Source organism: Eschrichtius robustus, chromosome 13 (genome assembly GCF_028021215.1).
Source record: "Eschrichtius robustus isolate mEscRob2 chromosome 13, mEscRob2.pri, whole genome shotgun sequence".
NCBI classification, from domain to species: domain Eukaryota; kingdom Metazoa; phylum Chordata; class Mammalia; order Artiodactyla; family Eschrichtiidae; genus Eschrichtius; species Eschrichtius robustus.
In genome coordinates, this window is record NC_090836.1 from 75,794,905 (window position 1) to 75,815,491 (window position 20,587).

Below are 20,587 nucleotides of genomic sequence, written 5' to 3' on the forward strand. Positions count from 1 at the left end.
CATGTATGTGCGTGCGCACATACAAACACACAATTTTTTTTTCTCAAGCGATTTTGGGGTAAGTAAATTCATCATCATGGCATCTTTATTCCTAAATACTTACGTGTATTTTTCTAATAATAAAGATATTCTTTTACATACCAATAGCACTGTAATCAACTTCAGAAAATTTACCAGTGACAGTACTTTAATCTACCGTTTTCCAGTTCTGTTAATTGACCGGTAATGTCTTTTTATAGCTAGATAAGGTAATCTTAAAACACACTTTTTGCTCTGTTATGACATTCTACAATTAATAAAAGAATCATGTGTTTCAGACATTAACTTAAGGCTTTAAGAAAAGGAAAACAAACGAAATCAATAGTGGAAATAAATGCCTTAAACAAGGAATGAAGAAATAAACAAATGAAAGATAGATCTAACTCTTGCCCTAAAACCAAATTTTATATATTCATGTAGCCCCAAAATAGCCCCAGTGAGAGGAACCAGGTCAATGAGAATCACTAAGTCTAGATTGTAGAATGTTTAGAAAAAATACAACTTTATAAACTTGAAATACAATTAGTATTACTGTTAGAAGAGAAATATAAAGTCACTGAAAACCTTCTAAGTTCCTTAGCCATAGATAAAATTCATCTGGACTTGGCCTATGGAATGTTTCCATGTAAAATAGTTAAAGTGAGTTTATAAGCTGTATACTACCCCCCCCCCTTTTTTTTAATAGTTTTTTTGGCTTTGGGTTTTTCTTTTTTTTTTTTAACCGCACATTTGTTTATTTATTTATTTTATTTTGGCTGTGTTGGGTCTTCGTTTCTGTGCGAGGGCTTTCTCTAGTTGTGGCAAGCGGGGGCCACTCTTCATCGCGGTGCGCGGGCCTCTCACTATCGCGGCCTCTCTTGTTGCGGAGCACAGGCTCCAGACACGCAGGCTCAGTAGTTGTGGCTCACGGGCCTAGTTGCTCCGCGGCATGTGGGATCTTCCCAGACCAGGGCTCGAACCCGTGTCCCCTGCATTAGCAGGCAGATTCTCAGCCACTGCGCCACCAGGGAAGCCCCCCTTTTTTTAAAAGTACAAAAAGTTGATATTCTATTACAGCTCATCAAATTATTAAATAAATCAGGGTTTGAAACATCTGGGGCTAATGTGGACAAAATAGGGAAAACAATGAATTATCATGCATTTTTGGGGACTCTATCTGAGTTCTAAGGTATTATGCTACAAACAAGAGCTACAAAAGGGAGTAAGACACAATCTCTCACCCTCAAGGAATCACAATAGAGCAGGAGATGGTTCATTAGATTATAATATCATACATGTTCAGAGGACTTTTATATATTATTTACTCTTCTTTTTCTTCCAGGTTTGAGATATGCATCATGAAATGATTACCACTATAGGTTTAGTGAACATTCATCATTTCATATTTCTCATTAAAGAAAAAAAAAAAATTTTTTTTCCTTGTGATGAGAACTCTTCTAAGATTTACTCTCTTAACTTTCACATATAACATACAGCAGTGTTAATTATATTAATCATGTTGTATGTTACATCCCTAGTACTTATAAGTGGAAGCTTATACCTTTTGACCATATTCTTAACATTATATGGGGTAGTTAGTGGTCCTTTCCAAGGAAGAGACATTCGAGCAGACACTTGAGTGAAATGAGGAGTGATCCAGGCTGACGTGAAGAAAGAGCACTCTGGGCAGGAGGACTCCACATGCGAGGGCCTGAGACAGCAATGCACTTGCCAACCTGAGGAACAGCAAGGAGACCAGCATGTCCACAGGGGAGGGGAGAAAAAGAGAACAAGATGGGAGCCCACAGAGAAGCTGATGCCAGCAAGGAGCCATGGTGAGAGGTGTTTATTTAGTTCTCAGCCGCTGAAGGATTATAAGCGGGAGGATCTTGTGATCTGATTTAAGAAAACTGCCACTCTGACAGTGAGAAAAGGATGATCTTTGCAAAAATGATGTTGGGTCGACTGGGTATTCACAAGGAAAAAAAACGTACCTTGACTTCTACACTTTATACTGTACACAAAAGTAATTCTGCATGGATTGCAGATCTAAATGTGATCGGTAAAACAATAAGCTTTTAGAAGAGAACTTAGGGGAATATCTTCATGGCCACTGGGGTAGGCAATGATTGCTTAGATAATACCTGAAAATGACTAAATTACTAAAATTACTAAAAGAAAAGAATGATAATTTGTACTACACTAAAATTAAGAAATTTTGTTCATTGAAAGATACCGCCAAGCAAGTGAAAACGCAAGCCACAGAGAGGAAAAAGATATTTACAATACATTTATCCAACATATAATAAAGAATATATAAAGAATCCTACAAATCAATAAGGAAAGGCAGGAAAATACGATAGGCAAATACATGGGCAAAGGGCTTAAACAGGCACTTCATAAAGGAGGCTATGCAAATGGTCGATGAACATATTTAAAGGTGCTCAAATCCATTAGTCACTAGGAAAGTGCAAATTAAAACCACAATAAGATATCACCACACTCTCATTAGAATGGCTACAATAAGAGAGATAAACAGTACCATATCTTGGTGAGTATGTGTAACAAGTGGAGCTCTCAAATAATGCTGGTCGTTTTAAGCACCCTTGGAAAATTGTTTTGAAATCTGTTGAAGCTGAATGTACACTTACCATCTGACTCAGAATTTGACTCCTAGGTATATACCTACAGAAATTCTTATGCAGGTTTAGCAGAAGACATGTACAATAATGTTTGCAGAAGTACTATTCAAAGAAGACCAAAACTAGAAACCCAACTGCCCATCAAAGTCAAACGGATACATAAATTGTGGTATATTCATACTGTGTACCTAACGTGTAATTAAATTTCATTTATATGAAGTTCAAGAAGAAGCAAAACTAATCTATGGAGTTAGGAGTCAGCATAGAGATCATGTGCGTGGCAGGGAGGGAGGATAGTGGCTAGAAGGGAGCACATGAGGGCTTCTTACTCTGGATGTTGGCAAAATGGGCATGTCACAGTTGTGGAAATTCAGCAAGCTGTCCAATTTTGGTACACATCTTACACTTTAATAAAATGTTTAGACGAAACGAACAAAAAATCTCACTCTGGCTGTTGTGTGGAGTACACACAGTGGGAAGAAGGAAATCAATCAGGAGGCTATTGCAATAATCCGGCCAGAAGGTGGTGGTCTGGACTAGGCTGAAGGCTGTGGAAATGGTAGAAGCAGTCAAAACCTAGATACATCATAAAGACGGAGTCCACAAGGCTTGCAAACGCATTAGATGTGAGGGGGAAAGAAAGAAAAGAAACAAAGGTGCCCAGCTTTTCGCGTGCGCACCCAGGTGAATCTTAGAGAGATTTAATGAGATTAAGGCGTTTAAAGTATTAAGTGAAATAACACTCAGAAGACATGCCTGGCACACAGAAAACGCTCAAATGTAGCTATTATTACTGTCGTTTTAATTTTTGTTACTGTCAGCAGCAACAGTGTAGATAATACATTAAAGACTGGAAACTGGATGGGATCACTCAGGCAGTGAGCCTAGATGAAGAAGAGGGTGCAGATACTTAACCTGGAGAGAAGGAAGAGACAGGAAGGAGCCATAAATGGAGTGGGAGGGGCCAAGGAGACTGTGGTGTCCAGGAATTCAGGATGTGTTCCAAGAGGCTGACGGACTGTGTCAAGTGCTTTGAAGAGACCTGGTTAAGATCAGGCCTGAACACGACCAGCTACATAATTTGGGGGGTCCAGTGTAAATGTGGGGACCCTTGTAGGAAATCATTAAGAATTTCAAGATCATGACAGCAGGGCATTAAACCAAGTATGGGACCTGCGCAACGATACAGGTCATTTGCCCAAGAAGCCAGCCCTAGGCCCGAGGATCAAACGTTGGCTTGGCAACAAGAATTGTTTCAGTGAAGTGGTGGGATCAAAGCTGGAATGGTGTGGGTTGAGGAGAAAATGGGAGGGAGGCAGTGGAGAGAGTTAATATACACAATTGATCCATGAACTCATTGAAGGTTTACAGGGTCACTAATGTTCAATATGACAAGGACCAGAAAAAATGTTATTATAGGATCATGGCGAAGCAACAATTGATTGGCGGTGGCATGGGCGGGGGAGGGGGAGAGGGGCAGAGGGCAGAGCCAGAGGAATAAGAACGTGACACTTAACTGAGAAGATGCCACAGGACTTGAGCCTTTACATATTTTGTCAGAAAAGGAAAAGGACATCTTAAGCAGAGTGGATGCTCAAAAATCATAAATTTAGAGTTGATGGCTACATACCCACATTAAAGCAACACTTGGCTATTATCAGCCTGAGGCCCGCTAAAGAGAAGTGATGAGAGGGCAGGATGAACGCATGGTTTAAAGGACAGCCAAACCTTACAGCAAGGTGGCATTTCCAAGCCCTAATAATTATGAAACACTAGAAGCAGGGATGTCCCAATTACAACTGTGTGGCTCAGGGTACACTCTACATTTTCTTCCAAATTTCAAGAAAACAGAAAAAAAGACTAACAATCTACAAAAAGCCCATGAATGCATTCTTATTGGAAACTATGAAACCAACCCTGAATTTCCCTCCTTACTTCCTTAACCCTGCCCCACCAAACCCTAATACCACGATAATGAAAGGTATTTGATTATTGGTGTCAATGCTGTACAGTGTCAACCTGGAATTTGCTTTCATACATTTCTAGTGAACCACACCCTCTATAAACATTACCACATCATTTAAAATGTCAAAGCTTGTACCTAATCGCCATCTGACTCATCTATTTTAAGATAAACTATCAAAGGGAGGAAGTTAAAAATTTAACTAGTAAATCTACCCATTAAAAAAAAAAAGTATTTATATTTTGTAACAATAATCTATTGTTTCAAGCAATCCTCATTAGGACAAAAGAAAGAACAATGTCCACAGTCACCTAGGCCAGTGTCAGGTCTCTGGAGGTGGCAACAAAGAGCATACTAATGGCTTGCTCTCCATAATGTCCAAAAGGCCAACAGCTATTGTGTCACCTTAAGCAGCAACAACTTTCTTTCCTCAACCCGAGCTCTCTCATTGATTCAACCAAAATCCACTACAGTTAACTGGAGGTTTGCTTTGCGAGGAATACCTTTTTCTGGAAAGAGATGGTACTGCCTCCCAATTATTGCATTTGTTGTTAAATTATCTTATCTTTTCTAATGGTAATGAACGTATATGACGCAGAATTCTAGTATTACAAGAGTATTTACCAAATTTCCTTCCAGCCCTTGGCCACCTGGTTTCCCTTCCTAGAGGCATAGTTACCATATTTGTTTAAGCACATAGGAGAGAGGATACTCATTTTCTCGAGTATCTTCCTCCCATGTGCTTAAGCAAATATGTGTGTCAAATCACTTTTTTTCTGGATTATTTTACATTTTTCTTCCATTTTTATTGAGATATAATTGACATACCACACTGTATGAGCTTAAGGTGTACAGCATAATGATTTGACTTACACACATCAAGTGATGACAACAATAAGTTTAGTGAACGTCCACCATCTCATATAGATCCAGTAAAGAAGTAGGGAAAAAATTTTTTTTCCTCATGATGAGAACTCTTAGAGTTTACTCTCTTAACAGCTTTTATATACAACGTACAGCAGTGTCAGTGATATTTATACACCCCTAGTGCTTATTTCCCTTACATCTGGAGGCTTGAACCTTCTGACCACCTCCATCCAAATCCCCCTTCCCCCACCGCTGCCTCTGGTAATCACAAATCTGATCTTTTTTCTAATGAGTTTGTTTTTTCCTGTTGTTTCCTTGTCATTAGATTCAGGATATACACCTTTGACAAGAACACCACAAAAATTATGTTGTGTCCTTATCAGTACATGATATCAGGGTATGCTTGATATCTGTCCCAGTATTGGTGAGATTAACTTTGATCACTTGGTTTAGGTAGTTTTTGCCTTGTAAAGTTAGTATTTTTCCCCTTTGTAATTAATTAGTATTTTGTCGGGAGATACTGTAAACTATATAAATATCCTCTTTCTTAATAAACCGTCACCCACTAATTTTATTTTTTTTTAATTAATTAATTTATTTTGGCTGCGTAGGGTCTTTGTTGCTGTGAGAGGGCTTTCTCTAGTCGCGGAGACTGGGGGCTACTCTTCGTTGCAGTACACGGGTTTCTCATTGCGGTGGCTTCTCTTGTTGCGGAGCATGGGCTCTAGGCACGTGGGCTTCAGTAGTTGTGGCACACGGGCTTAGTTGCTCTGCGGCATGTGGGATCTTCCTGGACCAGGGCTTGAACCCGTGTCTCCTGCATTGGCGGGCGGATTCTTAACCACTGTGCCACCAGGGAAGTCCATCACCCACTAATTTTAGCATTCTTCAATGATTTTCCAACGCATTATTCTTTCTATGATTTACTAATTAATGTTTAATTAATTGTTTGTTAATTTGTTATTTTAAGGAAGAATCTTCTCTTTTTCTCCACTTATCTACTTATTCAAATACTTGTTTATATCAGTGTGAACTCAAGATTATTTTACTCAGTGGGTTATAATCCAAAGCTATCATTATTTATTTTGACTCATATTGTTCCAGATTTGGCTAGTAAGAGCCCCTTAAAGCTGGCCTCTGTGTCCTTCTGATATGTGTCCATCATTCTGAGTACTTCCTTACTTCTAGAATTACAAGATGTTCCAAGATGTACTTTCCCTGCTCCAGCCCTGGAATAGGTCTTTTCTCCCCAAGAAGCTCTGACTCCTCTTAATAGAGAGTGGTATTTAGAAACCAAGATCTGGAAACTATGTTTGCTCATTGCTACTGTTGTGACAGCTAACAGAACTAAGAAATAAGATATAAACAGAAATCTCAGCAGGCAGAACTAAGAAATTAGATATAAACAGAAAGCTGTATCTATCAATATGTAGAAATGAAGATAAAGATATTAAAAACCATGAGTTCATATTGATAACTCTAATTCAATCTAACCGCACCAAATACATTCCAGCCCTCCCTCTTCTTACATTTATAACTCTCTTCCCCCACAGTAAAAAACCTGGCTCACATTACACTCAATATATTTTTGTTCAAGTCTAGAGCACGCAAACGGTTTCAGAATCACTAACCCACACCCCTGTAAAAAGCGGTGCTACTAACTAGAGTTTAGGGTGCAGTTTTACTCCTTTTGATCTTGCCAGGCTTGGTTTTATTCTTTGTTAGAGCGAATCTACTTCAGTTTTAAATTCAGTTTTCGGGCATGCCCTTTTTTTCAGATGTGGTCCTGATGCCTAAGGCCTGGCCTCCCTGGCGTCTCGCCTGAGGTGCTGGGCAAGATCTCCCCTTTGTCTGAGCTAGAGCTGGAGCTCTCTAGCCCGGCATGGTCACTGGGATCACCATTCCTCTTCCAGCCTGGCAGGAAGGGATCTCCGCTAGACCTCACACTCTCTCAACTTGCACCTCAGCCAAAACTGCAGCAGGCCCCACAGACATCTGAGGCCACATACCCCACTCAGCAGCAGCTTCTCAGGAACCCTGCCACATGCATTCAGCCCAGACACAGCCAGAAGAACTAAGACCTCTGCTGCCTCAGCTCAGCCAGGCTGTCTGCTCCGCTTTGCTCTACCTCTGCTGTGCAGCAGGAAGAGTGCCCCCGGGGAGAAAGCCAAGGCCATGGCGTTAGGGAGGAGCTCACCTTCCTTGCAAGAAGGTGTTTCCTTCTTGCAAGGATCACCAGTTTACATTCCCTGTTGCTCAATGCCCGAAAACAGTTGCCTCATATATTCTGTCTCATTTTACAGTTGTTTTCAGCTGGAGGGCAAGTTTGGTTACCAGTTACTATCGTGTCTGGAGGCAGAAGTTGGCCTTAGTCTTTTTAATAGCTGCATAGTATTCTATGGTGTAGCTATACCTTAATTTATTTAACCAGTCTACCCTGTTTAGGTTGTTTACAAATGATGCTGCAATGTACACGTGTCGTTTCTGACATATGCAAAATAACACTGTGATAAATGCCCAAAAGAATTATTGATGGGTCAAAGAGTACATATTTTAGAATTTACTAAAAAGGTCCATGTTCATAATATAGTATCTTTCACAACTTTATAAATTTGGATTATATTCCTCTTAGGCCTTTTCATTCCATAATCAAGAGAGTCCTAATAACTCAATCACCTCCGTATAGAAATTCTTGAATTTTTCAATTATTTCAGAAGTCCCTCAATATATTTCCTACCCTCATTATGTTCTGCTTTAAAACCCACTACCAGAATGAAACTCAGCTCTCTAGTTTGAGGGCACCATGATTTTGTACTTTCTGTTGCATTTCCAGGTTCATGCTGGTCTTCGGGTCACAACAGAAACACTGGACCACCCTCTTCAGGAAAATATAAACAAGGAAATCTTCTAAGGAAATCTAAGAGAAGGAGTTCACTATAATTATTTTTAAGAAAAGAAAAATAGGGCTTCCCTGGTGGCGCAGTGGTTGAGAATCTGCCTGCCAATGCAGGGCACACGGGTTCGAGCCCTGGTCTGGGAAGATCCCACATGCCGCGGAGCAACTGGGCCCGTGAGCCACGATTGCTGAGCCTGCGCGTCTGGAGCCTGTGCTCCACAACAAAAGAGGCCACGATGGTGAGAGGCCTGCACACCGCAATGAAGAGTGGCCCCCGCTTGCCACAACTAGAGAAAGCCCTCGCACAGAAACGAAGACCCAACACAGCCAAAAATAAGTAAATAAATAAATTTTTAAAAAAAACCAAAAAAAACCAAAAAAAAATGATGCAACTCATTTGAGCAGCTAAAACAATTATTTAAAAAAAAAAAAAAAAAAAAAGAAAAGAAAAATAAAATGTAATCCCCAGGCATACACATCCATAAACCCAGACAGAAGCGAGACGGTTGCACAATAAAAAGACAATATTCTGGGGCTTCCCTGGTGGCGCAGTGGTTGAGAATCTGCCTGCTAATGCAGGGGACACGGGTTCGAGCCCTGGTCTGGGAAGATCCCACATGCCGCGGAGCAACTAGGCCCGTGAGCCACAACTACTGAGCCTGCGCGTCTGGAGCCTGTGCTCCACAACAAGAGACGCCGTGATAGTGAGAGGCCCGCGCACCGCGATGAAGAGTGGCCCCTGCTTGCCGCAACTGGAGAAAGCCCTCGCACAGAAACGAAGACCCAACACAGCCATAAATAAATAAATAAATAAATAAATAAATAAAATAAAAAAATTAAAAAGTGTTAAAAAAAATCAAAAAAAAAGACAATATTCTAATCGTAACTAGATAAACTTTAATATCCTATCTAATACTTTCAGAATAGTTTGTACAATCCAAGCGCTATGTAATAGTATACTTAAGTGATGGCACTGACTTAAAATTCCTGTCTGAATGAGGGAATAATTTTCCTGCTAGCTGACACTAAGTAGTTAGCTTGCTGGTGTAAGCAATGTCTCAAAAGAGCTGTGACTGCTTTAAGAATAATCTTTAGTAATGACAATGTAGAGAAATTTAACTTATTCAAATTCTGTATCTCAATGAGGGGTGACAATCTTAACGACACAAACCCTTCTCGAGTTGTCACGGTGGGCCAAGTACTTTTAAGAACTTGGTAAACATCCTTTTACATAATCCTCACGACGAGGTAGGTGACTATCATTATCCCTTTTTTACAGATGAGGAAATGAGGCTTGGTGAGGTGAAGTAACTTGCCCAGAGTCACGCAGATGGAAAGGAGTAGAGCTCCATGTTTAACCGGGTCTATCAGACTCCACAGCCTGGGCATTTAACCAAGAACCCAGCGCTTGGAGAAGCTCTGGGGATTTACTGATTATCCCCATTGGAATTACTTGGTGACCTTGTTAAAAACGTGTATTTCTAGTAAGTTACATTCTCTGGAGTGAGACCCAGGAATCTGAACTTTTGATCACTTTCTCAGTCAATTCTGATATACGTGGAAATCTGAGAAATACTGCACTCTGCTACTGCCTCTCAGTGCGTACCCGAGCTTACTTTAGCGCTTGGGAGCAATTTTTAAAACTATAACAGTAGGAGGAACTTCAGTAAAGCTGCTACACAGGTTGCCATCAAGAACCAGAATAGAAAAAGAATTTCTGGCAAACTTTAATTATAGTTTCACTGTGAGGAAAATAACTTAAAAAACTTTAAAATTCACAATTTCATTCTGCCTCTATTCAGAAAGAAAAAGGAGATATAAACTTGTCCTATACTGTCATTTATTCTACAAACATCCCACAGATTAAATAGGGAATGAATCAATGACAGGGTAGCCTTGAACACAAAAAGAGGAAAAGGTGACAACATCAGTGTTAAAATATAGCATTTTAAATGGAAACTTCTAAAGTGCAGCTCAGATTGTGCACGTCACATGAAAATGCTCTTTAACTCTTCTACCATTTGTATAAACTTAAGTGTGGCCCTCTGGGAAACTGCCCTAATGGAAAAGAGCGTGGCTCCAGAGGCCGACTGGAAGTCGGGCTCAGCCAGGCTCTGCTGCTTACCAGATATACCGCCTCAGCAAAGTTACTCAGCTTCCAGTTTCTGTCTGCATAAAGAGGGATGATATTTCACAGGTGGTCATTTTTTGCCATCCTCTCCTCTCTGATCACCTTCCAACTCATCCTGTGAAACCCAAGAGCCCACCACCTTCCAAGAGGCTATTGAGTATAAATCCACCATGCTTCATGCTCTGTTTCCTCCAGTCATGACCAGGAATTTAAGCCTTCAGCCCCTCTGGTCATCAATTACCCTGCACTCTCTCCCATAATGCTCCAGATAGCCCCTTAGCTGACCCTGGTACCCATGCCTGCTCTCCTTCCCCAAAGCTACCACGGGCCAGAGAAACACCCACTACATGATCCCTCTTGTATACACATCCTCCTCTCTGAAAGTCCCTCCTCCTACTAACCTACTTACACTTTGACTCTGCTCAGGGACATCAAGTTCCCTGCAACCCTTTCAAGCGACAATCATTTTCTCTTTCACACTTCACCTACCTCAGGTCACAGTCTTTCTCTCCGTTCTAACTCCTGGTATTATTAGTTCATTCAACAGATATCTCACCCCTACCACATGTAAGGCATGGTGGGCGGGGCGGGGAGAGTCTTAAGTAACGATATAGGCAAAATCTCTGAATAGGGAGCTTAATTTTTTTTTTTTAATTTAAGTTTGTGTGAAGCTTTATTTCATTTAAATAACTTCTTTGGGTTTCAGTAGACGCACTGTTTTAATGAACATTTCAATAAACGCAAAATCAAACATGCTGGCAGGTCACAAACTTGTCTGAAAATTGCAGGAGAGCTCTTGACTCGGGCAGCATTTTCAAGTGCTAAAATCCATATTGCATCTCAGACACAGGATCTTAATGGAAGAAAATATCATCTTTCTCCAAAGCCATATGAACAGTACACCTATCACCGTTCTCCCAGCAAAATCTGCTTTAGCCATGACAACACCCAAAGCAAAGACCAATGATTATCTTGCCAGCACTTTTCCATGTGCCTCTTTGTGCCGAGCTACTTTATTTGTAAAACAGGGAGCCCTGGTATAGGCTTAAATTTAAGCAGAGAAGAGGGAAACAAGTCAATTAGCAGACAAACATATCACTTTAAATTGTGCTAAGAGACATGAAAGATAAAGCAGGATGTCACATGAGAATTTTTCATGGGCATAGAATACTTTATTCAGATGGAGTAATCAGTGGCATTTTAAGTGGAGGCGTGAAGGAAAAGAAGGAGCCAGCCAACCAGAGTGAGGTGGTGAAGAATATTCCAGACCAAAGGGACAACCAGGCCTCTCCAAAGACCTTTTCTTCCCTGCTTCCTCAGCAGCCCATTCCATGGTCAAACCCTGGATCTTGTCCCCAGCAGAACCAACACTTCCCTGATTGCTGAATGAAACCCACTACCCTTTGACAACATGCTTTTCTTATAGCTTCTTTTCTGGATGAGCTTCTAACTCATCCAGAACTCCAATCCACTGACCTATGTTCTCCACTGAGGCTCTCTTTCACTATCTTCATTTCACTATCTGATTTATAATCCTCACTTCTCTCCTTATCCAGATTATAAACCCCTTCTTACACATATATTCAATCCTTTGACTTTTCCTCCTTCCTTTAAATTCCCCTGGCAAAATCCCAGTCACTCTGCCTTTTCTGAGACTATATCTGTGCCAGTGAGAATTGCTAGACACACTCCCAGGAAGACTGGAAATACTCTAAATTCATGATCGCTAATTGCACACGGATCTTCCACACTGCCCGGTGGTGCTCAATTCTATAATAGTTCCCTTCCCCACTCTTTCTAATGACTATTTAATATCTTCTTCTCTCTCTTCTACATTTTTACTCCACTCTATCTACACCTTGGCTTTCATAATACCTTACTATAATCGGTTTCCCTCCTATTTTTCCGACTATTCCTTCTTTGATTCTTTTGTCATTTCCTATTCTGATCCAAAGGTTGGAGAGCCTTAGGACTCAGAAATGGACCATTTGCCCTCATTGTTCTGTTTTTCCCAGGTGACCTCATCTATTCCCATGACTTTAAATACCATTTGTATGCTAGTAACTCCCAAATTTCTCTCTTTCCCAGGCTATCACCTAGTTTGAAGACCACCATCCTAGCCTGAACCACCATCATCTCCTGCTGATATTACTATAATAGCTCCTAATTGATTTCTCTACTCACAGTGGTTCAAATCTCCACGTAGTAACCAGAGTGATCTTTTTGAGGTATAAATCAGATTGTATCATTCCCTCATTTAAAATCCTTCAACAAATTTCCATGACTCTCAGAACAAAAGCCTAAAACATATCCTCTTAGTTTCCTGTGGCTGTCATAACAAATTACCGAAAACTTGGAGGCTTAAAGCAACAGAAATTTATTCTCTCACAGTTCTGGAGGCCAGAAGTCCAAAATCAAGGTGTTGGCAGGATCACACTTCCTCTAAAGGCTCTAGAGATTTCATTCCTTGCCTTTTCTAGCTGCTGGTGCCTCCAGGAGCTCCTTGGCCAGTGGCTCTATCATTCCAATCTCTGCCTCTGACTTCATGTGGCCTTCTCCTCTTAGCTCCTCTGTATGTCTCATTTTAGGGCCCACCCAGATGGTTCAAGAGGATCTCTGCTCAAGATCCTTGAATACATCTGCAAAGACCTTTTCTTTCAAATAAAGTCACATTTACAAGTTCCAGGGATTAGGACATGGACATATCTTTTGGAGGGTCGCTGTTTAACGCACTATAGCCTCCAAAGACTTAACGCAAGCTGCCTCCGCCTCCCCCTGCAATTTCACCTCCCAAAGCTCTCTTTCTTCCTTTGTTTACAGGCTCTACCCATTCTGGCCTTCTTTTATTTCCTTGATCAAGGACAAGCTCTTTCCCACCCTTGATTTTTGCTTATTCTATTCTGTCTCTAGTCTTTGCCTAGCTAGCTCCTCCTTCAGGTCTTGAGTTAAATCTAACTTCCACAGAGAAGTGTTCTTTGACCCCATAAACTTAAGTACGTCGCCCCAGTTTTCATCCCTCAAAGAACCCTGTTCCTTTTCTTCACAGCATTTGATTGTTTTCCAGTTTCAAGTTGTATCTGCACATGATTTGTATGTTTACTTGTTAATATCTGTCTCTATCACTGGACTGTGAATTCTTCATACCATCATAAGAAGCACACCTGTTTTGTACATCTCTGTATGCACACCCAAGCATAGGACAACACCTGACACAGAGCAGAATTAACTTTAAAAAAAAAAAGAGTACTAAGTAAATAGAGTACCTCCTATTCCTTTTATGAAGAGGATTAGATAAGTGTAAATAAATGGGTTAGAATCATGATCAGACAGCTGAGGACACTGCTGGCCTGCAGTAGACATCCCTCCCCAGCCAGCCTGGGAAATGGTCAAGTTGGGCACAAAAGGAAAAGTAGTATCCGACTACTAGCGAGTTAGAAGGAGTTCTCTAGTCTTCAGTTCTGCCACGGACAATTATATACTCTAGGAATTCGTTTCACCTTTTATAATAATCTCTACCTCCTGTTGAAAAGGATTGAGGTTTTTTTGAAATTTTAAGAAAAAACTCCAATACAAACTGGTTTCCACCTGCACCCTCATATGAAGCTGGGAGATTCACATATTTATCTAACTTCCTTAATTCTGCTGAATTACAGCATGACTCAAGTATCAATAAATACTGCTGGCCTGTTTTAAAGTCTAGTATGCACAGAAGGACAGAGAAAAGAGCAATCTTTTCTGAGACACATGAAATTCTCCAGCCTCTTTTTCTACCCTAAAGTTTTTCTTTTTAATTGAGATACAATTCACATACCACAAATTCACCCTTTTAAAGTGTACAATTCAGTGTTTTGCCCAAAGTTGCACAACCATTGTCACTATCTAATTCCAGAACATTCTCACCGCCACCACCACACCCTCCAAAAAAACCCATCCTCATTAGCAATCATTCTCTATTCCTGCCTCCCCCAGGCCCTGGCAGCCACTAATACTGTCTCTACGGATTTTCCAGTTTTTTCTAACGTTCATGAAACTGAAACACAGAGAGATGAAATGATTTGCATAGGGTTGCAGTCACTTAGAAACTTACTAGCAAGATTATATTACTCATTATTAGGAAGATCATAACATGTATATTTATAGTAACGTTTTAAACTGTACATAAAAAAAACAAAAGATCAGTGAAAATATGTTTAGCTTGACTACACATATCCTAAATGTGGCTATAAGACATCTGATCTATAAAGTGGAGTCCTTAGGCTGGTGATGCGCAGGCAGTGTTTCAGGCCAGGGGGAGGCAGGGGTGGAGGGTGTTTGGCAGGAATCACTAAAAGAGGAACAAAGATGCTGCTGGCGGACAGGAATTGCACTTAGGGACAGGGTGATGCAGCGAGAAGGTTGAGGGAAATGGGAAGCTATGCAGTTTACAGGACAGACATATTTCTTTTCGGCCCAGGGTTCTGAAATTTGTGCTAAGGTGCCCACGTATCCACTTGCCTCCTTTTATCGTGTCCCCAGTTTGCCCCAGAGATCTCCGATCCTTTCCAGTTTGTTTATGAGTAGTTAATGCTTGAGTAGTGTTAACACCACTTCAGAATACTTGCTGGTTAATGACACTTCGCAAAATAATACATGAAAGTCAACTTTTAAAAATATTCTACTGTCTGCATTGTCAAGTAAGTAAAATAATTACAAGCTTAACTTACTTCTATTACCATCAATAAATGTGTACACAGCAAGAGTGACCCCAGAGACTAAAATCATCAGAATCCATTTGCAAAAATAATTAGGCACACATTTTATTTTATATGTCTTAATCAATATTGCAAATACCATTAACAAAAGGAAAAAAGGATGGAAACCGCTCACCACACACACAAAAATTCATCGTTCAAAAGAGATTAATCTGAACCTCAACATTCTTTGTGCTCATTTTAAAACATTATTAAAACATCAGTAGAAAAGGACAAACAAGTCAAAACTAAGTATTTTATTAATTAAAATCGAGACCCTAAACCAACTAAAATTACACAACTGAAAATTAACCTCCTATCATCACCTAGAAAAGTTAGATTTGCCAACATATAATGAATACTCAGGAGCCTGCTACTGGGTGCATAGACAAATTTTCTTTTACAAACAAGCTATTTTGAGTTATAGAGATCCTGTAGATGACTAGATTATCATTTTTTTAAATGGCTGCTAAAAATGACTATTTAGTCAACCTATTCATAGAACTGAACACTAAATAACATAGTGACCATTTAAAGTTGAAACTTCTTGTCTACCAAATTTTTTATAAAACTGTTTTTAAGCATGTGAATTAACTTAAAAGATCAACTCTTAATTATCTACCGCAAAAGAGGGCTTTGGTACCAATAAGTTAGAAGTAGGCAATCAAAATATAGTTTGTAGTTTTACAGTGTATTTTAGGAATTAAATTGGAAATGCCTATATATGAAAATTGGGTCTCATTCTTCTGTTACCTACATTACTGTGAGGAATGAACAGCCCACTGATTTCAAATTACTGATATAAATAAAACACTAGCCTAAAATTTTTTCCAAAAAGGTTAATAGGTCACACCCTGCAATTTAGGCAAAAGGTAAATAAAGAATTAAGCGCTTTACTTTTCAATGCTCCCTTTTTCTTTCGATGGGAGCAGCAAGAGTCTAGAATAAAAATAATTCCAGTAAGTACATTTAGAATATGTCAGTCTTAGTTTCCATTTGATAGGGGGCTAAGAAGAACAACAAAAATAAATAAAAAGAGAAAGGGTGATTTTAAAGACGAAAAGGCAGACTGAGCAAGGGGTGAGGGTGGGTTTAGGAGCATATCTGCTGCCAATTAACCAAATCAGAGCAGATTACAAACCCTCCTAAATTGTACCCAGGGCCATGCACACTGCACATGGAATCTGGACAATTCTTTGCTACATAACATACAGAAAGTTATTAACACATTTTTATTTTAAGAAACAAAAGAGAAACTAAATGTTCAAAATACATAGCAATTTTACTTTTTGAAATGGTTATCCTACAAACTTTTCTTAAATTTAGATTTTGCAAAGTTCCTACTCTCCAAGTCAAGTAGACACCGAAAACAACTTCCGAGTACTGTGGACTGATGCTTTATGGAGCATGCATTTTTCACAAATCTAGACCACAATGAACTAATTAAGATTTAATTCTGAATTCAGCCTGTGATTGAATCCTGGATACAACATTGGAATAAAACCAGTAAAAATAATTTTTTTAAGTATGTTTACTTCCTGCATAATTTAGTTTGGAAAATATTCATATTCTTAACCCAAAAGATTACTTTTAGAGTTTGAAAGATTAAAGATAAAAAACAAAAATTGGTTCAGCAATTGTCAAAATAAAATGAATACAAACAGTGACCACAACTTTCCATTCAATCCAAAATAAACCATTTCAGTTGAGCTCAGCTCACTTAATTTTTAAAACCATTTCTTTTTTCCAGCTTCATAACTGGACTGAACGTTGCTCAACAACATTACCTGCGTTAGCAGGGAGGAAATAAAAGTGTTGTAAAGATTGCACAGTGACTGAATGTCCAAGCATAACATTTCAGAGCTGGAGGGATCTTCAAGACCTGCTCCAGCACCCACATTTTACAGATGAGAAACTGAGGCCCGAACTAAGTCAATCAAATGACTTGACCGAAGTCACAATCATCGGCTGAGCCATTCATTCATTCATTCAGTCAGTCATTCACCCACAACTACTGACAGCTGCCTAAGCACCAGGCTCAGGGTTAGGTACAGAAAACAACCTGGAAGGCAGCATCCACCATTGCCAAGGCTATCTTTTCCCCTTGTTTTCTTAAAATTGATCCTTAAAAGTCCTAATCAGCAAGAAATCTGTAGGAGAGTTCCGAAGCCTTTGTAGAAGTGGGCCCACTTTCAGTTTCACACATTTCAGTAAATGCAGCTGTCCTCTATTGTGTTAATTTTAAGAGATTAAGCATTTACTTTAAGTGATTAAGCATTAACAAAGAGAAGCACAGTATTTTGAATGAGTCCCTCTCCAATACATTCATAACTTAAGGAAGTGCAATCAGAAAATGCCCTACACACACAAACAAGTTCAAAGAGAGGACAGCTTACAAAATCAGAGTGATGTGAGGTATCAGTATAGATCAGTTAAGTCCAATAGCTCAAGTTTGCAGTGTGGAATGTAAATATCTCTCATTTCATTCAGATATGGGTATATTTTTCTGAGATGTCTGTATGTTAAAAAGACCTCTAAACTCACATTCAAATTCACATCTAATGACACATATGTCTAAACCAGGTCTTTCTCCTTAAGATTAACTTTCCTTGATTTCTATTTGAGTAAAGGAAAATTAGAATTAAAATAATAAACAAAACCTAAAATTTAATGTGCTGGCTAAAGGAAATTCAAATTCTATGTACAATAAAAATAGCAATAGCTCAAACTGCACATTTCTGAGTTTTTTTGTTTGTTTGTTTTTGTTTTTTTTTTGATGGGATGTGCAGTGAACTTACCCATCAACATAAATCACCCCTCGTTTTGCATGGACTTTTATGTTCTTTAACATTAAGTCTGGCACTTAAATGTTTTGTGTATCTCAAGACAAGTTCTTTCAGAAGAGACCATATTGACAAAGCTCTTAAATAAAACAACCCATAAGTAAGGCACTTTGAAATATTAAACAGCAGCTCTCTGTGTACCCAGTTTCAGTGTTTTTACCAAAATGATCCACAGCTTTTACAGAGCTCTCGCAGATGACTGACCATTGGGTGAATGCTGATAAACTCAATCTTCACTGAGGCCCTCTGAAGGCTCTTTGACGTTCCTCAAGCTATTGTCAGCTCAGGACGAAAGTGCTGTTATGCTCTTCTATTTCTCAAACTTCCAGATTTGATTTTTATCTAGAGCATCACAAGTTCGCATTTGAACATCAGGTCGGCCCTCAGGTGTCCGGTAAGCACTAAGACACAGTCCTGAGTGGGGATGAAAAATGGTTCCATCTTCTTTAAAATACCAAATAATGTTTGCTGGAACAGGAAACCCATCTTTGGGACAATTTTGCATTCCCACGTGACTTTTTTGCTCAGCAACCTCTGCACATAACTCTGTCACTGAATTAAACCTTATTTCTTTGTTTGAAGTATATTCAAAGAATTGATTGCCTCCTTGACCGTGGCATCCAAACAGTGAAAGGTTAGCACCTGTGGGGTTGCTGTCAGGAGAATTATAATCTAAACATTCAGAAGAGATCCCAATACTGCGAATAGCTCCGTGCCAGCCTGGCCTATCCTCTGGGACATGTAAATTAGAAAACACATTTTTCAAATACCAGTCAAAGCTCTTGCACCTCAGCCGTTCTCGTAGTAATTTTCTTTCAGAAATATCGCCATAAGCTTCTTTCCTTGCTGGAGGGTTTCGATTGTAGAAATGCTCTTTGTACCCGTCCATCCACACTTCCGCTGCCCGAGCAGTATTCTGCAGGAAATTGGGACGAGCGTATGGCGCCCGCTTGGGGAATACGTGGCCCACGTGAGAACAGGGGTGGATCTCCAGTTTACCTCCACACTGCCACACCCTAAAAGACAGCTCCAGATTTTCACCTCCCCACACTTCCATCCCAGTGTCATAAGTTCCAAGGTACTGAAAATATTTTTTGCTGACAGCAAACAGTCCTCCAGCCATGGTGGGTGATCTGATTGGGTCAATTCTCGATTTCCTCCTCTCCCTTTCGTGTTTGGGGACAGAATGCCACTGGAACGTTAGACGCCAGTCAAACCCACCAATCATCGGCTCCCCAGTCTGCATATAGAATTCAAAAGTATTCCAGTCAATGGTGTCTATAACCGGACAAACAATTGCTGTTTCATCTTTAGCAATCCTTTCCAAAAGTGGCTCCAGCCAACCAGTATTACACTCACAGTGACAATCCAGGAAAGTGAGGACATCCCCAGTGGCAAAAGTGGCCCCAATCAGACGGGCCCTAACCAGCCCCTCCCGCTTATTTGTTCTAATCAAGCGGACTCTATCGAGATTGCTGATGTAAGTTTCAAGCTGTGTCTTCAAATAAACTCTGTCGCTCAAGTCATCGACTAAGATGATCTCCTTCAAAAGGACTGCAGGAGAAGTTTCTAAAACACTGTGGATGGTGCGGAGCAAAGTCGACCAGGCTTCGTTATAGAAAGCAACGATAACAGAAGTGGTGGGAAGTCTCCTATAGTTAAATTTCTTGGATTTACACTCATACATTCTTTTATCCTCTATGTGGCGGTGCAGGGAAATCCTGTCACTGAGGTAAATATTAATGGCATATCTCTCAATGAGTTCTTCTTGCTGCTTCAGTTCACCCTCCTTGAGCTGGAGTTTGCTGGCTTTCCCCCACTCCCCAAGTGCATGGGAATCTGCAGGGGGCTTCTCATAAAGCGGTCGAGACAAATCCACTGCTTTCTTCCCGGAGTCTGAGAGCTGTCTTGGCCCCCGCTCCCTGGTAAGGCCGGCTCCTGGGGAGGCATGGAAAGTGGAGACGGAGAGTTCCACCAGGAGATAGGCCACTGTTAAAAGCGCCAGCAGCAGGCAGCTTTTGCCTGCCCACGTCCACCTCACGGCCATCCGGATCCTCATGGCTGGGGCGCGGACGCGGCCACCAGAGTCACCACGCAGGGGAAGGGCTGCGGGACCCGACGCTGGAATTCCGGGCTCAGGTAGAAGCGAACTTCCCAGCAGGTCCCTCCTTTCATGCAGGCGCTCGGCTCCTTTCCAGCCGCGGGGGCTCCCCGGGGGTCACCTAAGACCACCCCGTGCTCGGCCTCCGGAACAGCCCCAACGCCTCTCTCCCCACTTCCTCCTGTTGGTCTCACAACTTTTCACAAACTCTCCAGCCAACACCCCACCCTCCCCAGGCCGAGGACAAACTCCGCCCCTTCCCACTTACTCCTCCTGGTGGTTAGTTCGCGAAAGTCGTTGGCCAGGCCCAGGCCTACAGGCGACTCTGCGGGGCCGGGCTGGGGGCCGGGATAACCAAGGTATCCCCGGCTCGGGCCCACTCTGGCTCCGAATGCA

The 20,587-nt window shown here is 40.7% G+C and overlaps 2 protein-coding genes across 4 annotated transcripts in view; both read right to left on the bottom strand.

Moving 5' to 3' along the window:
- The window catches only part of POC1B (POC1 centriolar protein B), a 107,117-nt gene that overhangs the window by 85,508 nt on the left and 1,022 nt on the right, over positions 1–20,587 (bottom strand). The gene's annotated exons all lie outside the window — the stretch shown is intronic.
- On the bottom strand, positions 15,331–20,395 carry GALNT4 (polypeptide N-acetylgalactosaminyltransferase 4). The gene has a single exon (XM_068561886.1). The coding sequence runs from the start codon at positions 20,147–20,149 to the stop codon at positions 18,401–18,403; it is 1,749 nt and encodes a 582-aa protein (XP_068417987.1). The 5' UTR covers positions 20,150–20,395; the 3' UTR covers positions 15,331–18,400.

Coding starts and splice junctions, on each gene's coding strand:
- GALNT4 (XM_068561886.1), bottom strand. CDS start 20,149: ATGAGGATCCGGATGGCCGTGAGGTGGACGTGGGCAGGCAAAAGCTGC.